The 19,749-nt window shown below is 41.1% G+C and overlaps 1 protein-coding gene across 1 annotated transcript; it reads right to left on the reverse strand.

The window, feature by feature from the left end:
* Nucleotides 1–5,980: 5,980 nt before the first annotated feature.
* On the reverse strand, nt 5,981–9,819 carry LOC125225044 (LIM domain-containing protein A-like). Its single transcript, XM_048128551.1, has 2 exons — nt 9,664–9,819; nt 5,981–9,107 (listed from the first exon to the last, which is right to left on the reverse strand). The coding sequence occupies exons 1-2, from the start codon at nt 9,673–9,675 to the stop codon at nt 6,051–6,053; spliced, it is 3,069 nt and encodes a 1,022-aa protein (XP_047984508.1). The 5' UTR covers nt 9,676–9,819; the 3' UTR covers nt 5,981–6,050.
* Nucleotides 9,820–19,749: the final 9,930 nt, after the last annotated feature.

Here is a 19,749-nt window from a genome sequence, read left to right on the forward strand (position 1 = left end):
CTGCTCTGCGCCCCCCTCCCCCGTCCTATCAGCGCGCGCGCAGCGGGCGGAGCGGCGAGCGGCGCGTTCAGTTTGCGGAGTCTAGCCGTCGCGTGAACTCCTATACGCCTGAAGAGGGGCCTCCGAATTGGCCCGAAACATGTCGCAGCAATAGCGATATAATAACGTGAGTACAACCGTATTTCAATTAATTATTTGAATATGTCTCACGGAAGTTTAACGAGCATTTGAAGTATAATTTTTTTATTTTGGTAATTTAGAAGTAATTTAAGAAAATACGCAAAAAATGACCATTCCCCCCCTTATCTCCGAAATTACTTAGCGTAAAATTTTCAAAAAAATACACGAGATAGCCCTCTACCTGTAGATTACAGGAAAACCTATTAGAAATCTACAGTCAAGCGTAAGTCGGACTTATAGAATAAAACTCAGATTACGAATTTCACTCACTGCCGCTGCAAGTAGTTACTAAACGTCTTAAAATGTTGTAATCGCGTTGGACAGGTATAAAGAAATTAATTTCTGTTTCGTTTGTTATAGAAATTGTTAAAAAAAAAACATTTTCCAAAATGACTTAAGTTCCTACTAAAAAAGAGGCACTTAAGACCGTTTAGAACTTCACTGACCATAATATTGCCCACATAGGTCCAAAAAAGGTGTATATATACGAAAACAAAAAAATTGTGCCATCGACAACCAAAATCAGAAGTCCATTTGCTCTATCTCTTATCGTTTCCGAAATATACGCGAAATCTAAGTACGAAATTTAGTGTACGTTGCCATTACATTTCGTCAGGCGCTCATGACCTGTTTGTATGGAAATGTCGAAATCCGACTCGCACTTGACCAATTTTCATAGAAAGTTGTGTTTTATTATAGTTTTGAAGGAAGTTTCTTGTTTTTAACCACCAACGCAAAAACGACGGAGTGTTTTATAATAATTTAAGGTTTGACGCTTGACATGTCTGTCTGTGGCATCATAGCTCCCGAACGAATCAATCGATTTTGACTTTGTTTTTAATGTTTAAGGTGAATTCGTCGACAGTTTTTTTTGTACCACGTAGGTGGGAAACAGGCATACGGTCTGCCTGATGGAAAGCGGTCACTGTAACCTATGGACGCCTGCCACTCAAGGAGTGGCACATGTGCGTTGCCGACTCATTAGAAACTTGTACAAACCTGTACTTAGAAGGGACCTGGGTGCCGACGACTCAAAGGACAATCTATTGTCCTAATTAGTTCCGTAGGTCCTCCCTCGTTGAGCTCTGGCTGCCTTAGGTACTCACCGGCAGGAACACAACAATGAGTAAGGTCTAGTCCTATTTGACCGCAGTCTTTTGTAAAGCGGAGGTACTTCCCCAGTTAGACTCTGCTCTACCTTAGATTATATTCAATTTAGTATTAGAGTTATCAGTCAAGATATTCAAATGCAGCGTCATCTATTATTAGTTTAGACAACTTTTCATGTAACTTTCCATGCCTAAAGATTCACACAAGTCTCAAGTCGCGTAAATTACTTAGTAAATTTTGCCGAGAGATGGCGCTAAATACAATAATGCTCATTAGAGTACCTATTATACTTCTAGCCAAAGACATTATATAACTCGCCGTCGCGTCTCATCGCATCGTCTACTTCCATATCGATAAGGTTTGATTTCGTATGCGTCGCATCACCGTCGCGCGACCATCGCGCAACCGTCGCCCACGCAAGCCACGGCGTCAATGGTTCGCATGGAATGGCTTAGCTTTAAATCTCAAAAAGACTCACTTTGTGCATTTTAATCTTTCGGGCCGCATGACCACGCCGTTGATAGTTCATATTAATGGGAAAATACTTGAATAGTGTGGAGCGTTAACAGAGCATTAGTATGAATGTATAGTCCCGTCTGGCAGAAAGCATGAAACTTGGCATGTATATAGCTTATAGGGTTATAAGACAAAATTGAAGTAGAAACACGCCGAGGTGTCAATGTTTCCCCTCCTTCTCCCCACTTTTGTATGCCTGTTTTCAGTTTTTTTATATTTCCATGAAAACCGTAAAAGCTAACAACAATAACGTCTAAGAGAAGTATATTCTCTATAAAATTCTCTACAATATTGTCTTTGGAAGTATATACGAGTAGCTAGAACTTATAATTTTCAAACTATGCTCATTTTCCCTTTGCCATATTCGTGTCACCAATGACCAGTAGGATAAGTAAGGCCAGCGACTTTGCACTTTTGCCTGTGGCGATGCTGCTTGGCAAAATTGTTCCTTGGGTCAAACTGATCCGATTTATCCCAATAGTCATGAAATCGCACGTGACTACTCCCTACAAAGAGAAGGGTAAGGGGCCGGTTCCCTCGATGAAATCTATGCAATACTTCTTCTTGCTCATAGTGTGATGGACCCTGCCGTCTATAATAAATTGCCGCAATATGTGGTTGAAGTACCTAGAGTGTCGAACTTTAAGTATTGCTTAAAAAATTGGCTGGTCGAGCACCCGTTCTACACTTATGTCAATTTTTTTATTACCTAATTAGAAAAATATTTTTGTTAATTTTTTATGTGAATACTAGCTTTTACCCGCGGCTTCGCCCGCGTAATAAAAGTATTCTTATTAAAACGTTTTTTTCATTTGGATCCGTAGGTTTCTTTGTAGGTACATCTGTCCGCGATTATTTCGATTAAGGTAAAGCGGGGCAATTCTCGACTGGGGGGCCATTGTAACTGATCTATTTGCTGTACGGTCAGCCAAGAACCTTACACTGCTTTTTGGCTGACTGTACCTTACACATATTACTATTGTTTTAAAAGAAATTCTTGCAATGATTGTAGAATTGTTACACAGCGACCACAGCGTACGAAAGTACGAATATGTATGTATTTTACCTATATAAATATTTATACTGGGGAAACTTCATACAACCCACATAGCCAGTATCTCGACGCTATGGTCGGTAGGGTAAAAAGTACTTCCTTGCATTATCGCTTACAATTTTTTCCATTTTGCTTATACTTATTGCAAATGTAAACATATAAAAGGCAAGCAAACAACGATCTTCTTACAGCACATTGAATATAATAGTTATCACGGATGCAGGATACTCGCCGATGCCTACTTACTAATCCCTTCCCGCTGAGCCACCTGCATTTTACACTGCCTAGATAGCGATTGCCGACCGGAATAATTTCCGACCCCAATCCCTATTCTTATCCCCGTCCCCATCTCTATCCTTGTCCCCGTCCCCATCCCCGTCCCGTCCCTGTCCCCGTCCCTCCCCTATCCCTATCCCCGTCCCCGTCCCCTATTTTTATCCCTATTCCTATCCCTATCCCCATCCCCATCCCCATCCCCATCCCCATCCCCATCCCCATCCCCATCCCCATCCCTATCCCTATCCCTATCCTTATCCCTATCCCTTTCCCTATCCCTATCCCTATCCCTATCCCTATCCCTATCCCTATCCCTATCCCTATCCCTATCCTTATCCCTATCCCTAACCCTAACCCTAACCCTATCCCGTCCCCGTCCCTGTCCCTGTCCCTGTCCTTGCCCCTGTCAAATTATCATGCTAGGAGGTGAACTTTGAAAAATCCTTCCTATAAGGAACTTCCGTGTCAATTTGAAATCTTGAACCAGAAGTATAGATAAAAACTAAACCTACACTTATGGCTATTTTGGATATTTTAACCCCATTGCACAACAACAGGGGAGAAAATATCTTTTCCACCTCATTAGATTTTAAAATCGTTGTATTTATCGTGATCAGCGACCCGATAAACCATAAAAACGATACCCATATTGTGTTTTTGACTTTACCTCCTTTAGGGGTCAAATTTTCAAAAAACCTGAAACATGTATTTAGTCATATGTCTTTAGGAATCCTCCTGTGAAGTTTAGTATAAAATAGTCAAACTAATCTTGTTTCCCCATACAAACTTTGAACCCCCATTTGAGCCCCTTAGGAGGCGAATTTAAAAAAATCCTCTCTTAGTGCTCCTCTACACTATATAAGGAACCTACGTGCCAAATTTGACATCTCTAGGACCCGCGGTTTCGGCTGTGCGTTGATATGTCAGTCAGTCAGTCAATATCTTCTTTTATATATATTTTTGATAGTTAAACCCCATTGCACCACAACAGGGAGAAGGTATTTCACTTCCGCCTCGTTAGATTTTAAAAACGTTGTATTTATCGTGATCAGCGACCCGATAAACCATAAAAACGATACCCATATTGATTTTTTGACTTTATCACCCCCTTTTCACCCTTTTAGGGGTTAAATTTTCAAAAAACCTGAAACACGTATTCAGTCATATGTCTAAAGGAATCTTCCTGTGAAGTTTCGAATAAAATAGTCAAACTAATCTTGTTTCCCCATACAAACTTTGACCCCTATTTGACCCCCTTAGGAGGTGAATTTTGGAAAATCCTTTCTTAGTGCTCCTCTACACTACATAAGGAACCTATGTGCCAAATTTGAAATCTCTAGGACCAGCGGTTTCGGCTGTGCGAGTGTGCGTTGATATGTCAGTCAGTCAGTCAATATCTTCTTTTATATATATTTTTGATATTTAAACCCCATTGCACCACAACAGGGGAGAAGGTATTTCACTTCCGCCTCGTTAGATTTTAAAAACGTTGTATTTATCGTGATCAGCGACCCGATAAACCATAAAAACGATACCCATATTGATTTTTTGACTTTATCACCCTCTTTTCACCCTTTTAGGGGTTAAATTTTCAAAAAACCTGAAACACGTATTCAGTCATATGTCTTAAGGAATCTTCCTGTGAAGTTTCGAATAAAATAGTCAAACTAATCTTGTTTCCCCATACAAACTTTGAACCCCCATTTGACCCCCTTAGGAGGTGAATTTTGGAAAATCCTTTCTTAGTGCTCCTCTACACTACATAAGGAACCTACGTGCCAAATTTGAAATCTCTAGGACCAGCAGTTTCGGCTGTGCGTTGATATGTCAGTCAGTCAGTCAGTCAGTCAGTCAGTCAGTCAGTCAGCTTCTTCTTTTATATATTTAGATTGCATTGAGGTATATGTACTACGTAGTACATATACCTGTATTAGATTATTTTGACCATTAAAAGTTTGTACTAGGCTTGTGCCGTTTCGTTCGTTGATCGGAGCGCTCCGATCTCGTTCAATCGCTCCCATGAACTAGTTCGTTCTTTTAGGTCTTTTGCTCATTTAGTTCAGCCAGACCAGCGACCACTGCGGTCGGAAAGATCAGAACGAATGGGACCGAATAGTGTCAAAATTATACAAATAGTCCACAGATAGTAACATTCCGGGCCGAAAGGTTGTAAGTAACCGAAGTTTAATATGAAAACTTGACTTTTTTTGTTGCTCTGCTAATGTAGCTCTCGCTCTCGGTCGGCGCAGTCACACATTCGTTCTCGATCCAAACCGCTCCCGCTCGCCGATCCTATACTGAACTAAATGAGCAAAGACCGATCTCAGACCACGGAAAGATTCAGTTCATTTCGGTCATTGATGGGATTTTATTCCTAACAGTTCATAGTTCGTGAACGACACAAGCCTAGTTTGTACGGAACCCTCGGTGGGCGAGTCCGACTCGCACTTGGCCGGGTTTTTTTGTTAAAAAGTTAATTTTAATGTTACTTTTTATAATGTTACTTAATGGTAAAGGTGAGGAGTTTGGCAATGAGCGCAGGAACCACAGTTTCAGAGTTGCTTCAAACAATCATGTGATGCAACCGCGTTTTTATATGGCAGTTTCCTCAGCGCGCGCGCCGATAGCGCTTCATCCATCCGAGAGCAAGAGCATGCCAAATCGGAATCGGAAACTTTTTGCATTCTCTGCGGTCGATAGTTAAAGTAACACTTTTTTTACAAGCTTCTTTCTTTACCAAACAATCAGTGAGAAAATTGAGCAAAAATTGTGTCACGTAATATATTGATCGATAGCGAAAGTGCGATTGCGCAACGGTAAAGCTCAACCATCGAAAGAAAACACTTTAATTCAATATTTTATTAACAATAGACTAACAAAATTAAACTTAACAATAGGAATAAATAGTTATTTATCAGCTAGGTTTGCTGGACGTCGTCGTTTTCTTAATGTACCAGTTTTCTTTGTACAGCTTTTTCCTGGTGCCGGGCTTGTCGCTCTCTGGGCTGAGGTTGGTCGCCATAGTCTCCTGCTCGGCGTCTATCCGGGGGATGGCAATGGGTTCGAACCCGTATTGGAACTGCGGCTCCACGAAGTGCGTCGTGCTGCGGTAGCGCGAGGGCCGCGACGCGAACGCGGAGCTGTCGCGCGGAGCCTCCTTGTCGTAACTGTACTCGAACACCGGCGCCGACTTGTACGCCGCCGACTTGTACGACGCGGATTGCTTTTGCTTTTGTTTAGGCGCCGAATCAAAAAAAGATGGCTCGACCGTGTACTTAGACAATTTTGACGCCTTTTTATTCGCGTCGGCTACGCGCAGCTTCTCCGGTTTGTTTTTCAAGAACATTTTATAGTAATCGATCTTGCTTTGATACTTGTCGGTCATAATTTGTGGCTTGTTCAGCGAGTAACCTAAAAAATAATCTTCTTGGACTTTGTCCCGGTCGTCCTTGTAGCTCAGGCGGGAGGATTTGGGGAACTGGTCGCCCTCCTCCGTGTACTGTTCGAAGGGAGAGTGTTTGTCGTCGGACTCCTCGCCGCTGTGATCCTGCGGAGGCTCGCCGTAGTTCTGTTTGTACACTTCGTCGTGGGTCTCCCCCGAGTCGTCGCGGTCGTAGGCGGGGAAGCCGTAGGCGGCCGCTTTGTACGACTTCTCGAAGTCTTCCTCGCTGTCCCCGTCCCCGCCCACGGTCTCCATCTGGGCCGTGAGCTTCTCCTGGTGCGAGTGCACCTCTTCGGGAGATTCTTCCTGAATTATGATTTTCTTAGACTTCTCGTAAATGACGGGTTCGGAAACGAGCGAGCCTTCTGAGCGAGCGCGGGGGGTCGTTTGTTGGACGTAATATTGCGCCTGCTGCAGGGGTGGTCGGCTCGGGTTGACGCTTATGGCTGCGCTCGGGGGGCTGGGATAGGATGGAAGAAATCTGAGGTTTTCCACATACTCGTGGAGAGTTGGAAGCTTCGGCGTCGAGGCGGCAGCGGTATAGTATTGGGGTTTACTGCTGACCACCCAATATGTCGGGGTAGGACTGGCATTTAACTGAGCCTTATGTTCAGGTTGCAGATGCTGAGATTGAGTTTGATATGTAGCAGGGGAAGGATGAGATGAGCTAGATGAATATGAGTGGGTTGGCGGTGCATGCGACGACTGGTGGGAATGTGTCGAGGGCCCGGGGTGGTCGCTGTGCGAAGAGTGGTGAGAATGTGTCGATGGATGGGGGTGATCGCTATGAGATGAATGATACGAATGAGTCGACGGACCGGGATGATCGCTGTGGGAAGAGTGATGGGGGTGATCACTGTTAGGATGATGTTGATGTGACTGAGAGGAATGCTCAGAGTGAGAAGGTTTGTCATGGTGAGGCTCAGAGTTGTACTGAGCGTGGTCGTCGGCAGGACCTTCATCGTCGGATTCCGAAGACTCGTTAGAATCATCTGATTCCTCGGGTGCAGGTTTAGAAGATTCTTGGTGTTCATTAGCTTGTTCGGGCTCGAAATTGTAAACTGGATGTGTACTAGGTGCGGGGTCCTTCTTGACGTACTGAACCTTCGCTTGTCCAGGGTCGTTTGAGTTGTGAGAATAACTGTAAGTCACTGGCTCTTTCTGAGTTTGCTTCTCGTAAGTGTACGATACTGGGTCACTCTTCGTTTCCTTGTTGTAGCTGATAACTTGTTGGTTGAAAGTTTCTTTATGTCCCGGGGACTTTATTTCGTAGGAGTATCCGGGGTCGTTAGGTTTCCCTTTCACTTTTATACTCGGCTTTTCTGATTTACTTTCGAAATTAATGTATACGTCGGCGTCCTTCTTCGGAGGTTTCTTTTGCTTTTTCTTCGGCGCGTCGGCATGACCTTGGCCTTTGACGACGCCGCTGTCGTAAGACTTGGTTTTTTGAACGACAAATTCCTTTTCGTTCTTATCCTCGGCATCTTGCGGATGCAGGGCTTGGAGCGTCAGCGGGCTGATCGTGGGCAAGTAGTGCTGCACTTGCGGGACGATGGGGTCGGCGAACGTGAGCGGCTCGAGCAGGCTGAGGTCCACGAGAGGGAGCGGCGGCTTGGTTTCTATCTGCACGATGGTATCTTTGCCGTTGTGAGTGGTCCTCACGGTGTGCGTGATGGGAGTCTGCACCTTCGCCCTGATGCTAGGAGACGCTAGCTGCCGGGGCGCGTCATAATAATCGTTATAGTAAGGATTTTCTTCTAATCTCTGGAACTTGGGCTCCTGGTGCTGGTTTTGTTTTCCGTTGTGGGCCTTGACGCTCGAAGCTTGCTGTCCCGAAGATTTATAATATTCGTTGTGGTGCGGTTTCTCTTCTAATCGCTGGAACTTGGGCTCCTTCTGAAGCTGGTTGTGGCCCTGGGCGGCGTACACCACTTTCTTGTTGCTGGAGTCCTGCTGTGCGTTTTTGGGTGCACCGAAATGAAACTGCTGGTCGGACGCCGGGGTGAGAGAGTTGACGTTGCCGGCGTACACGAAGGGGTGCGCGAGGGAGCCGTAACGAGTGAGCGGCGAGGTGACGGCGTCGAGCGCGTGCAGGCGGAGCTGGGGGCCGAAGAAGGCTTGCGGCGCGCCGGGCGGGAGGCGCAGGGCGGGCGCGGCGGCCAGCGGCTGCGCCAGGTGCGCCGGCAGGTGCTGCAGCTGCACGAACTGCTGCGGGAACGTCGCCTTGTACGCCACCGACGTCGGCGTCTCCACAAACTTGTTCCCGTACGAATCCTTCAAGAACCCGTTTGAATTCTGTATAACGATGCTCTCCTGTTTCACCGGGATGAGCTTCGAGGCCGAGGCGGCGGGCACCGCGGTCGGCACGTGGAACGAGAAGGCGCCGTGGGGCGCCGCGCCGGCGTACGCGCTCGCGTATATCCCCTTCGCGTTCCGGTACAGACGCGCACTTGTGGCACTCTCATTGTCTTTAACTTTCGAACCGGTCACAGTCCACGCACTGATCAGCCACGCGACCGCTATGAACGCCTGAAAAAGAAAATATCATGTCAATCTGGTACCGGCAGTTCCGGTGGACCGGACCGGACGTGCATTGGAGCGTACAAAGTTAATCACACATCACATCACGCGTGTTATTAATGAATCTTTAAGTGTGTACACATTTTACGTAATCCTAATTTATTCAGATTGTATGCATGTCCGGAACACGCAGCATGCCACTGAAGCATTCCAAATTGCAGTAACAGTAAGTACTTAATTAAATCAATTAGTAAGTACCTATCTAATTATCACTGAATATTACACACACAAAAATGGTTGACTGATAGAGAATACCTTTTGGCATTAAGTCCGCCATTTGTAAATGTTTCTTTGTTGAGCAATAAAGTTTAAATAAATAAATAATAAATGAACTTACACCATTCACAAAAAAATTGTAACAGAAAGTTTTTTAACTCAAAATATTAAAATGGATCTCAAAAAACTACAATTGAAATTAATTACCAAAAAGTAATCTCTAAAATAATAAAGCTAATCTCAAATTGGATCTTGATTTCGGAAACTAAGCACAAATTTCGGAACGTACCTTTCTCCCCATATCGGCGCGCTCCGTCCGAGACCAACCAATGCACTGTGGCGGCGCGCTCCCTCCGCGCGCTTATATCGCGCCTTCCTTCCTTCCTTCCTTCACCACCACTTATATCATCAAAAAACAATAAAAATACACCACTTATTAAATAAATAAATTCACTGATCTTCAGTTGAATAACACTTAAATTGGGTTACCCGTCAAGATTTGAAAAAAAAGAAAAAAATTCGATTCAGTTTGACTGATCGAAGCTCGAAGTGGTTCAATGACTCGTTTTGTCCGTCTCACAAAAAGCTAATATGGATTTTATTTTATAGATTTGCTGCATTGAGAAGACATGGCAAAAGAAATCAATGCAGACACCTAGTTATTGAAACAGAACGCCGAATCGTTCGTGCATAACAAAATATACTAGCGCCTTATTGCACTTTTGTTTCAACGGAAAAATAAATAAGCTGGAGAGTAAATTTGCGAAATAATCCATGAAACCATGGAGGCAACACAGGCAATGATTTGTTGCTATAGTTTTTCGCCACTGTCGCAGTAAGGGGCACTATAGGTAGATACTGAGATTAAGACACGATAAACTTGTAAAAGTACGCGACGGTCCGCCCTTAGAAATAAAGCTGAACTGTAGAATATTCCTTTTAATCACTTTCTGTCATCATAACAGCCGACATCGCACTTGCAACCACTCTGATCTCTTGCGTATTTGTCTCTATACCACACAGAGATAGGTCATAATGAACAACCCTGTCTTATACACCGTGTTTTAATATTTGCCATAGAAGTCACATTGACGTTTACTTTACTGTGCAAAGGTTCTAGTTCTACAGCGGTCTAGGATTCACATTGGTTGACTGTACAAATAGCATCTCCATAAAAGTTCTGTTTTTACGCGTAAGTGCGTTTTCACATTATCCGATCCGATATCGGATGTCGGACCGATATCCCATACATTACAGGCGCCATCTTGGATTTTTTCTATTGAAATCCATCCGATATCGGATCGGATAATGTGAAAACGGTCTAATTAAGGGTTTCCTCAAACCTCATCATCATCACCCTCCTTGCGTTATCCCGGCATTTTCTACGACTCATGGGAGCCTGGGGTCCGCTTTGTCAACTAATCCCAAGATTTGGCGTTGGCACTAGTTTTTACGAAAGCGCCTGCCATCTGATCTTCCAACCCGAAGGGTAAACTAGACCTTATTGGAATTAGTCCGGTTTCCTCACGATGTTTTCCTTCACCGAAAAGCGACTGGCAAATATCAAATGAGATTTCGCACATAAATTCCGAAAAACTCATTGGTGCGAGCCGGGGTTCGAACCCGCGACCTCCGGAACGAAAGTCGCATGTACTTACCGCTAGGCTACCAGCGCTTCAGCGGTGTCCTCAAACCTATCGACGCAAAATCGGCTCTAACCGATCAAAAATCGCTCGTTAGTACCCAATAAGACGCTTACAAGACAAGTCTTTGTCGCTGAACGCATGTTCTTACTAACGAGCGATATTTGGTCGAAAGGCGATTCCGCGTCGATTGGTTTGGGGAGACCCTTAGCGAAATGACAGATCCACCACACCTCGGACACTGGCGATCAAATATATGAAAGTGGCGCGTTCCTCGCACACAATCTAAGCTCGTGTAGGTGAACGCGTACTATGCTTGTATGAGTGAAATATGACAGGTCGACTGTTCGCGTTTTTGACAGGCGGTAACTGTGAGGTAACCGAGAGGGGGTGGGCGGCACTTTCAGCGGGGAGAGGGAGTGGCCATACTGTACGATAGTACTCTTTATTATACTGTGGATTTACTATCGAGTTAACTTCAGTGTCGACGACAGAGCCCACAGATAGCACTCGTTTTGAAACCGACCCGTGTCACCCCTCACGGATTATTGGCTAGGTGCCGATTCGCAATGGAGGAATCATTTCAATAAAGTAAAACCACTCTGGGTTTTGGGTGATGATTGATGCAAGTGCTATTCAAAAGTTTTAAGCTTGTGTCGAGAGATGGCAGTCTATGCAGTGTGATCACATTTTACTTTGACAGTAACTCTCTATAATACTCGATCCTCTTTGCGGACACTAAATTCGGTAGGTGAGCATTTCTTTTTTTTTTTGCCAATAAAAAAATTTTTGATTGTTTTAGGGAATTTTAGGTCAATTGTACTCAGAATCACGAGTACTTTCAATCTCACTGGGAGACAAAAAGTGTCCCAGAATTTCCATACATTTTTGTTACTTTCCTCTTTTGTTACCCCATACAACATGTACGGAGAATGGTAACAAAATAAGAAAAAATCGTATGGGACAATTTTTTTAACTACTATTAGGATTGAAAAAGCTAATAATTCTGAGTAGAAATAGCATTTTTTTTTTTAATATCACACTTCATAAAAGTGGCAAAAAAAAAAATGCTCAGGTAACAGACGCTTTGGTGCAACCGGCCCCTCAACCTTATTAGACCTACGCTATCGCTGCAGTCAATTATAAAAGGCAAACGGGCGACTAAGTTTGTAAAAGCCGATTTCCTGCGGTCATCCACTTTCATGTCAACCCCATGTAACTGTAGTTAACTTAGGGCCAGTTGCACCAAACCACCTGTAAATGTAGGCTCTGTTCGTAAAATTTTACCGATTACGTGGGGGACTTAACGATTTGTTAATGAATTGCGTTGCACCAACCCAAAAATTACTGAACGTAACCGCTAACTGTGATGCCAGGTCGTGAATGAAATCCTACCAACATTTTATGGTAGAATTGATTTTTCATATAGCAACCCAATCATATAAATGTCAAAATCTTTATTTAAAAAAAAACTTAGGCGCAAACTAGCGCAAACTAAACTTTCTTTGCAGCTCTTATCGAAATATTTAACAATTTACACCACTTATGTACACTTGTGTTCGTGGTTATCTTTAATGTATATTCATGACGCATGAAAAGGACGCATCTCTACGACTTTCAAGTGGCTATTTCCAACCTAAAAGCCTTTGTAACAAGGAATGAAGGAACCAATTACCAGGCAAGTATTCTCATGAGTATTATAATAATTATAGGTAGCTTATTACAGACCTCTTACCCAAATGCATAGCCTTTATTCCGTGAACTAGCTATGAAACAAATTAGCATACTTTTGGTGCAGTACTAGGTAAGTTCAATGTCATACACAGCACACAGCCTATGGCAAAATTTCCAATAAGATTAATGACAAAACTGTTTGTAGTAGCAGACATTTAAGTTTATTTATGTACTTTTACTTAAATTTTGTTGTGTTTGATAAGGATTATTAAGTACTAAATATAATAATAAGTTACATGTTGCTTTCTTTTCAGAGTTGATTTACACCATTTGATGTGGACTACAAGATGACAGTTCTACAAGTGAATCTGTTCTAGAAATCAACAAATTATACTATGAAATTAACTGGAAGTCTGGAAGAAACTTGTAGAAAATAAAGTTTTACAAATTATTATCATCAGAATTTCAATTTTGTCAATAAAATATATTTTTGTTACTTTATGTGCCAAATGACTATACAGTCTCCACTAATAGACCCCAACCCATTAAAAATTGTGGTTATAAAATTGGAAATTGAATGCGTATTCTAAAGACCACATTTTCACTGCAATATGTTTGAGGCTGGCATCTATTGGGATCAATCCATTTATTCACATGTTAGAGAACAGCACCGATAGTTTAAATGTGGCCGGCAGACACATTTTTTCCAGAGTACGTAAGTTTTCTATGTAATCAAGTGTTTACATAATTATATTATTGTCTGAGTAACCCACAACACAAGCATTATTAAGCTATCATGGAACTCAGTCAATCTGTGTAAAAATAAAGTCCTACCTATAATATTTCTTTTTTTCTAACTTATATCTAGTGTCACAGTTTATGATAATTAGTCTAGAAATTATTTTGCCTATATAATTATACTGCTACTGAAAAGTCTGATAACGCTCTGACATGCCACAATATTCACAAGCCCACCCTCAACAGTATGCTGAAAAATAAGTACAGAACTATAAGTGCCTATGAAATCTTAGACTCTGATTTATTTTAGAAATGTTCAGCTGCATCATTTATATCAAAGCAACACAAATTATGAAATACAATTTGAGGACTTTTAGTAGTAGGTAATAATACTTTAAAATGGTTAGAACTTTTTTTTTTTTTTTTTTTTTAGAATTGAACATTTTATGAGTCGGGCGGGTTAAGCGCCCTTTACTCGCTACGGGACTGGGCGCCTATACACCTGGGTGTATAGAGAACATTTTGGTGTCAAGAATTTATCCCTGACCGACATGAAAAATGTAGGTATAAGTAATGTGAATTTCAAGCAGATAGTCCATCCCACCGCTGTCACCACGTAGTAAAACACGCAAGCTAGTTCAACACTGATTTTATTATCGGAATGTAGGTAGGTACAGTATTTTACAAATACCCTTAACTAATATACTACACTTACTATGTTTGCATTACTATTTAGGATATAAAATCTGTATTGCTTTCATGTTGGTTAGCTTTATGTATTTAATTAGCTGAAATACATGCTTGATTGTCAACTTTGCCTTTGCACTAGTCAAACTCAAGATTGCATCTCTCTGTCCGGAGTGTTTATGAATAATATGAATTCACGTTCATCCCACTGTTTTACTAAAAGCCTACTGCTGCTGCTAGAAACAAATAATGCTATGCTGGTAGAAACAAATAAATTCTCATTCCTATGCCACTGGCATAAGTCAACTTCGCTGTGTCACCGACATAGAAAGAGGATTATTTTGGTCTCAAACTTTGTGACGCCAGCACTAAACATGTTAAATGTAAATAATTTAAGTTGACTACTGCAAAGTTTTTGCATTATAGGTTTATGAAAAAGTTATAAAAGGAGAAATAAAACACAGGTAAGTAGGTATGAACAGAAATATTATAATAACACTTTCTTTACATTTTTTCACTGATATCTTATTATGCTGTTGCCTAAAAGTTGTGTAGATTGTCCCAACACATTTGCTTCACACTAAAATACTTCATTTCGGATGTCTCATGGACGTGTATAGTTTAAAACGAAAGTTGATTCCTGTCGCGAGATACGATTTTGAAGGTCGGATTTTATACAATGTTTGTCGTTATTCTCGCCCTGATTTCGGATGTCATAGTGGATCCACAACTTTTTCCAGGATATTTATCATTTTATTCGTGATTCCAAATATACCAAGACCCTTTTAAAGACTGTATTGTCGACAAATAGTTTTCATTATTTGCTGTCGAGTTTTGATCTCATAGGACGCACTTGTGAATTTCTTACAGCATCGATCTGATTGTATATTCAACTGAAGCTCATTCTGCACTCGATCTAAATATAAACACACATTTATCGACAAAATAAATTAAATTAAAGGTGTTTACTAACACAAATCGTCGCGCAATTAAAATAACCTTAAAAACCACTCTGGTGTGTCACTGTCACTTTTGTATGTTCAGTTACTTCCACATTTTTACTGTTTTAAACGTTTTATAAGTATTTTACATTGCTAATAGCTCAAGTTATTTTAAAATAAGCATAAACTCGTGAAATACGGGACAAATTCAAAACATTGGCCGCCATTTTGGTTCCTAGAATTACCTAATACGAGCCGTTAACCGGTGCTCTGGCACCGGTTAAATGAATCGTAACCCTTTTACTGACGGATGGCATGGTGCAACGCAAATATGGACTTAACGGTCGTCGGAGCCATCTTTAACGATGAAGGGGGCGTCAAAGTGTGCTGGTGCAACCGGCCCTAGACTTTTTTCCCAGTTGATTGCCTCGCCGTACGGGATCACTTTCCCGACCCGCTGCTTTCCTTCACGGTCACTGCTTCGCAAGTAATCTAGACGTTAGACTCCACAACAGTCTTGGGCAGACACCGAACCCGTGTGAAAGCGCACTCCTTTACAAAGAGGCTTATGTACATTCTCATACTTTAAGAAAAAGTACCTACCTACCTTAGTTCGTTTACTAAAATAAGTCTTGTGTTTATTTACTTATAAGCTTTATTTAAGTGAATAATTAAAAATAAATCACCAATTTAGTCCTTCCTCTGCCTGAAACACAGGAACTATCCTAGCTCAGGCATTTGTATAAAACATCTCTTATATGTATAACAATTCTTAGCCTTTAAGAACAATCACTGTACAATTATGTTTTTATTAATAATGAATTATTTGTATTTGTTTTGACATTATCCGATCCGATATCGAGTGTAGGACCGATATGTACATTGCAGACGCCATCTTTGATTTTTGCCTTTGAAATTGCCAATGGAAAAAAATCCAAGATGGCGCCTGTACCTAATGTATGGGATATCGGTCCTACATCTGATATCGAGTCCGATAATATGAAAAAGCACTTATTCGACCGAGTAACCTCTAAATTATAATAACAGATTTCAAAACGTCTTATATTCATGAACTAAGTACCTACATGTGTATGGGGTTCTTCAAATAAGGAGTGTACCTAATGTTTTTAATGGGTCAGCAACGCGCATGTGACACCCCTTGAATTGCAGGCGTCCACAGGTTACGGTGACCACTTTCCATCAGGCGGACCGTATACCTGTTTGCCACCGACGCGGTATAAAAATTCATTCTCAAAAATCGATTGTTACCAGCTGATAAGGTTTATATTTGAACGGAGACATGATTGACTTAAGAATAGTTAGAAATATTGAAAAGTGCAAGTTTGTTTATTGTTCAATGATCAGATCAGCGATCACAAGTTGTCAAGCGTAAGCTGAGCTTGGAAAGCTATTTGAAAGGAATTGAAAAACAAATAGTGGTGCGAGTTAAGCATGTTCTTTGAATTTGAATCGCTTTAATTGGGCCATAGGGTCGATTTTCAATTATTTTCGTCTAGCCATTTGACGTTTGTTTCTAGTCTTTCAATGTTGAACTGTAAATACTGTAGGTCAGCCATACTCAAAGTGTGCTCCGTGGATCCCTAGGGCTCCGCAAAGCCTCTCTGGGGGCTCCGTGTGAATTTTGGTTACCTGATATGCAACTTCAATTCTCTTCCATAAAACCAAATATTCACCAATTGTCAAAAAATAAAAAACAGTTTCATGTAATACCTCACATTAGAATCTAATGATTAGAGTTTACTATTATGATTACTTATTAAAATAAAGATTGCAATAAACTAAATAAATAAATAAATATTGGGGACACTTTACACAGATCAACTTAGCCCCAAACTAAGCAAAGCTTGTACTAACTGTGCTAAACGACGATATACATACTGAAATAGATAAATTCATACTTATATACATAGAAAACATCCAGGACAGGAACAAATATCTGTGCTCATCACACAAATAAAATAAATGCCCTTACCGGGATTCGAACCCAGGACCGCGGCTCAGGGCAGGGTCACTACCGACAGAGCCAGACTGGTCGTTTTTAAACTATTTTTTTTATTCATTTAATTAAGGGTTCCATCAGATATTTTGCTTTTTATAAGGGTTCCATGGGAAAATAAGTTTGAGAACCGCTGCTGTGGGTAATATTTATTGTAGAGATGAGTTTTTGTTTCAAGAATGATGGCAAGTATTTTGACGCTACCGAAAAGTTATAATGCAGATAGAGATGCAGATATATGCCACTCACTCTTATGTAGAGATGGGCCGAATATGGACTTTGCCGAATACGAATATTTAGAATAGAATAGAATAGAATTCATTTATTTAACGTCACAACATGGTACACACAAAAAGAAGAAGGCATGCAAACAAAACATACAATGGACGCTAAATAGGACCCTCACTCAGCATGGTGCCACGGCAACCCGCAGCGCTGGTTTTCTGTGAGGACCTAGGTTTAGTGGCGGCACGTACGCCAACGACACATAAAAACAATTAAGAAAAAAAAAACAAAAGAATAATTAAAATAAACATACAAAATCAAATTATAAAAAATAAAAAACACAACAGCCGTTACAAAAAAAAAAAAAAAAAAAAAAAACAGAAGAATTTATAAAATATTTTGACGGTAGGACAACAATACCAACTGTGTTAGTGAACCGCAGTTCAAAATTTAAATTTTTGCCACAGAAAACAAAGTAGGTAGGTACTCGTATAGTGAAAATGTATAAGTGAGTGAGAATGTATAAATGTGTAAGTGAAAGACATGCTACGTGAAAGTTTCCGTTTGAATTTGTAAAAAGTGCGCACGACAGTTTGACTTGAAACCAGTTAACGACTTCAGCGAACGGATTGGTGGAGGCAAGTCATTCCAGATCTTCATACCAGCGTACTGGAAACAACCACGAAAGGCCGCTGAGTGATGACGAGGACAGACAAGTTGCAGGTACCTAGACGTCCTAACCTCTGAGGATCTGGAGTTGTGCGCCCATGTCAGCTTATCGTAAAGGTACGAAGGTATCTGATGGTGAACAATGCCGAACATAAGCGACGCTAAATGGATCTTTTGCCGCGTGGACATTTTTAGAATGGAGTTCTTATTTAAATATGGCGTTACATGCGCTCGTGGAGGGATATCAAAACAATAACGCGCACAGGCGTTTTGCACTCTTTGTATTAATCTCTGAGTACGCGACAGAAGGCGTGGCCCATATACTGTATCGCAGTAATCAAACTGTGAAAGAACAAGTGCATCGCATAACCTCACCCTAAGCTCAATACTAAGGAAGTATCTTATTCTATAAAGTAGCTTAAGTCTATAAAAGCAATTTCGGACCGCACAGAGCACATGTTTTTCAAACCTTAGTTCCTCGTCCATAAGAAGCCCCAGGTTTCTAGTCTCTTCAACACGTTCCAGGACATTACCGTTGATGCGCACTTCAAAATTACTTTCAGACATCCTCTGTACTTGTTTTTTTGTACCCAATAACATGAATTTAGACTTTAGAGGGTTTAGAGTAAGTGCGTTTGATTGTGACCATCCAGCAATGCGCTCAAGATCTTCGTTTAACTTTCGAATTCCTGAGTCTATATTATGCAAACTACACGGGACGTAAAGCTGTAAGTCGTCGGCATAGATATGGTAGTTACAATGTTTAATTGCCTGTATTATGTCACGACTGTATAATATAAACAAAACTGGACCTAAAATAGAGCCTTGCGGCACGCCTCTTGTAACCGGAAGTATTTCGGACACAATTGCCCTGCCATTGGAGGCTTGCAATTCCACTAGCTGGCTCCGATTACTTAAGTAACTTGCGAACCATTTCAAGCTGTCCATTTCAAACCCGTAGTATGACAGCTTTGACAACAAGAGCGAAATATCTATCGTATCAAAAGCCCTAGAAAAATCTAATAATGTTAGAATGGTACCTTGTCCCCGGTCCTGAGCTGCCAAGATATTATCAGTAACGTCGAGCAGTGCTGTGGCCGTCCCAATGTTCTTGCGGAAGCCTGACTGATATACTGGTAATATGTTATTTTTTTCTAAATAATCAGTTAATTGTTGACAAACCACTTTTTCTAGGACTTTAGAGAGACAAGGTAATATACTTATGGGTCTTAAGTCTTTAATTTGAGTAGGCTCACGGATCTTGGGAATTTAGAAAGCGGATGTCAAGAAAAAAACTATTAAATGATTGATAAATTTGGTTACACATGTTACTATTAGAACTACATATGTTATTACGATTTAGTGGATTTAACTAAAACTTAGTTAAAATAACTCTAAACTCTTCTCAACTCTTAAACTACGGTTTTTTCAACTTTGTATTTGTATTTTGACGCATAGGCAATTATCTCTTTTTAGTAGTTCCTTAGAAAGCTACTAAAATAGGAGCTTATTATCCAAAGGAATACGTAAGATCTTCATTATTTTTTTACTTTGTTTATTCGGTAAATATTCGACAAAGCAACCGAATTATTCGGCCAAATACGAACATTGAAAACCTTGCCGAATATGCCGAATACCGAATATTTACCGAATATTCGGCCCATCTCTACTCTTATGCATACTTGCGTCTCACTTAGAGGTGTAAATTCAGTTTAAGACCAGTAGGTAAGTAGTACTTAACTCTTATTGCGGTTTGAGATAAAAATAAAACAAAATTTGTA

Source organism: Leguminivora glycinivorella, chromosome 4, assembly GCF_023078275.1.
Source record: "Leguminivora glycinivorella isolate SPB_JAAS2020 chromosome 4, LegGlyc_1.1, whole genome shotgun sequence".
NCBI lineage: Eukaryota > Metazoa > Arthropoda > Insecta > Lepidoptera > Tortricidae > Leguminivora > Leguminivora glycinivorella.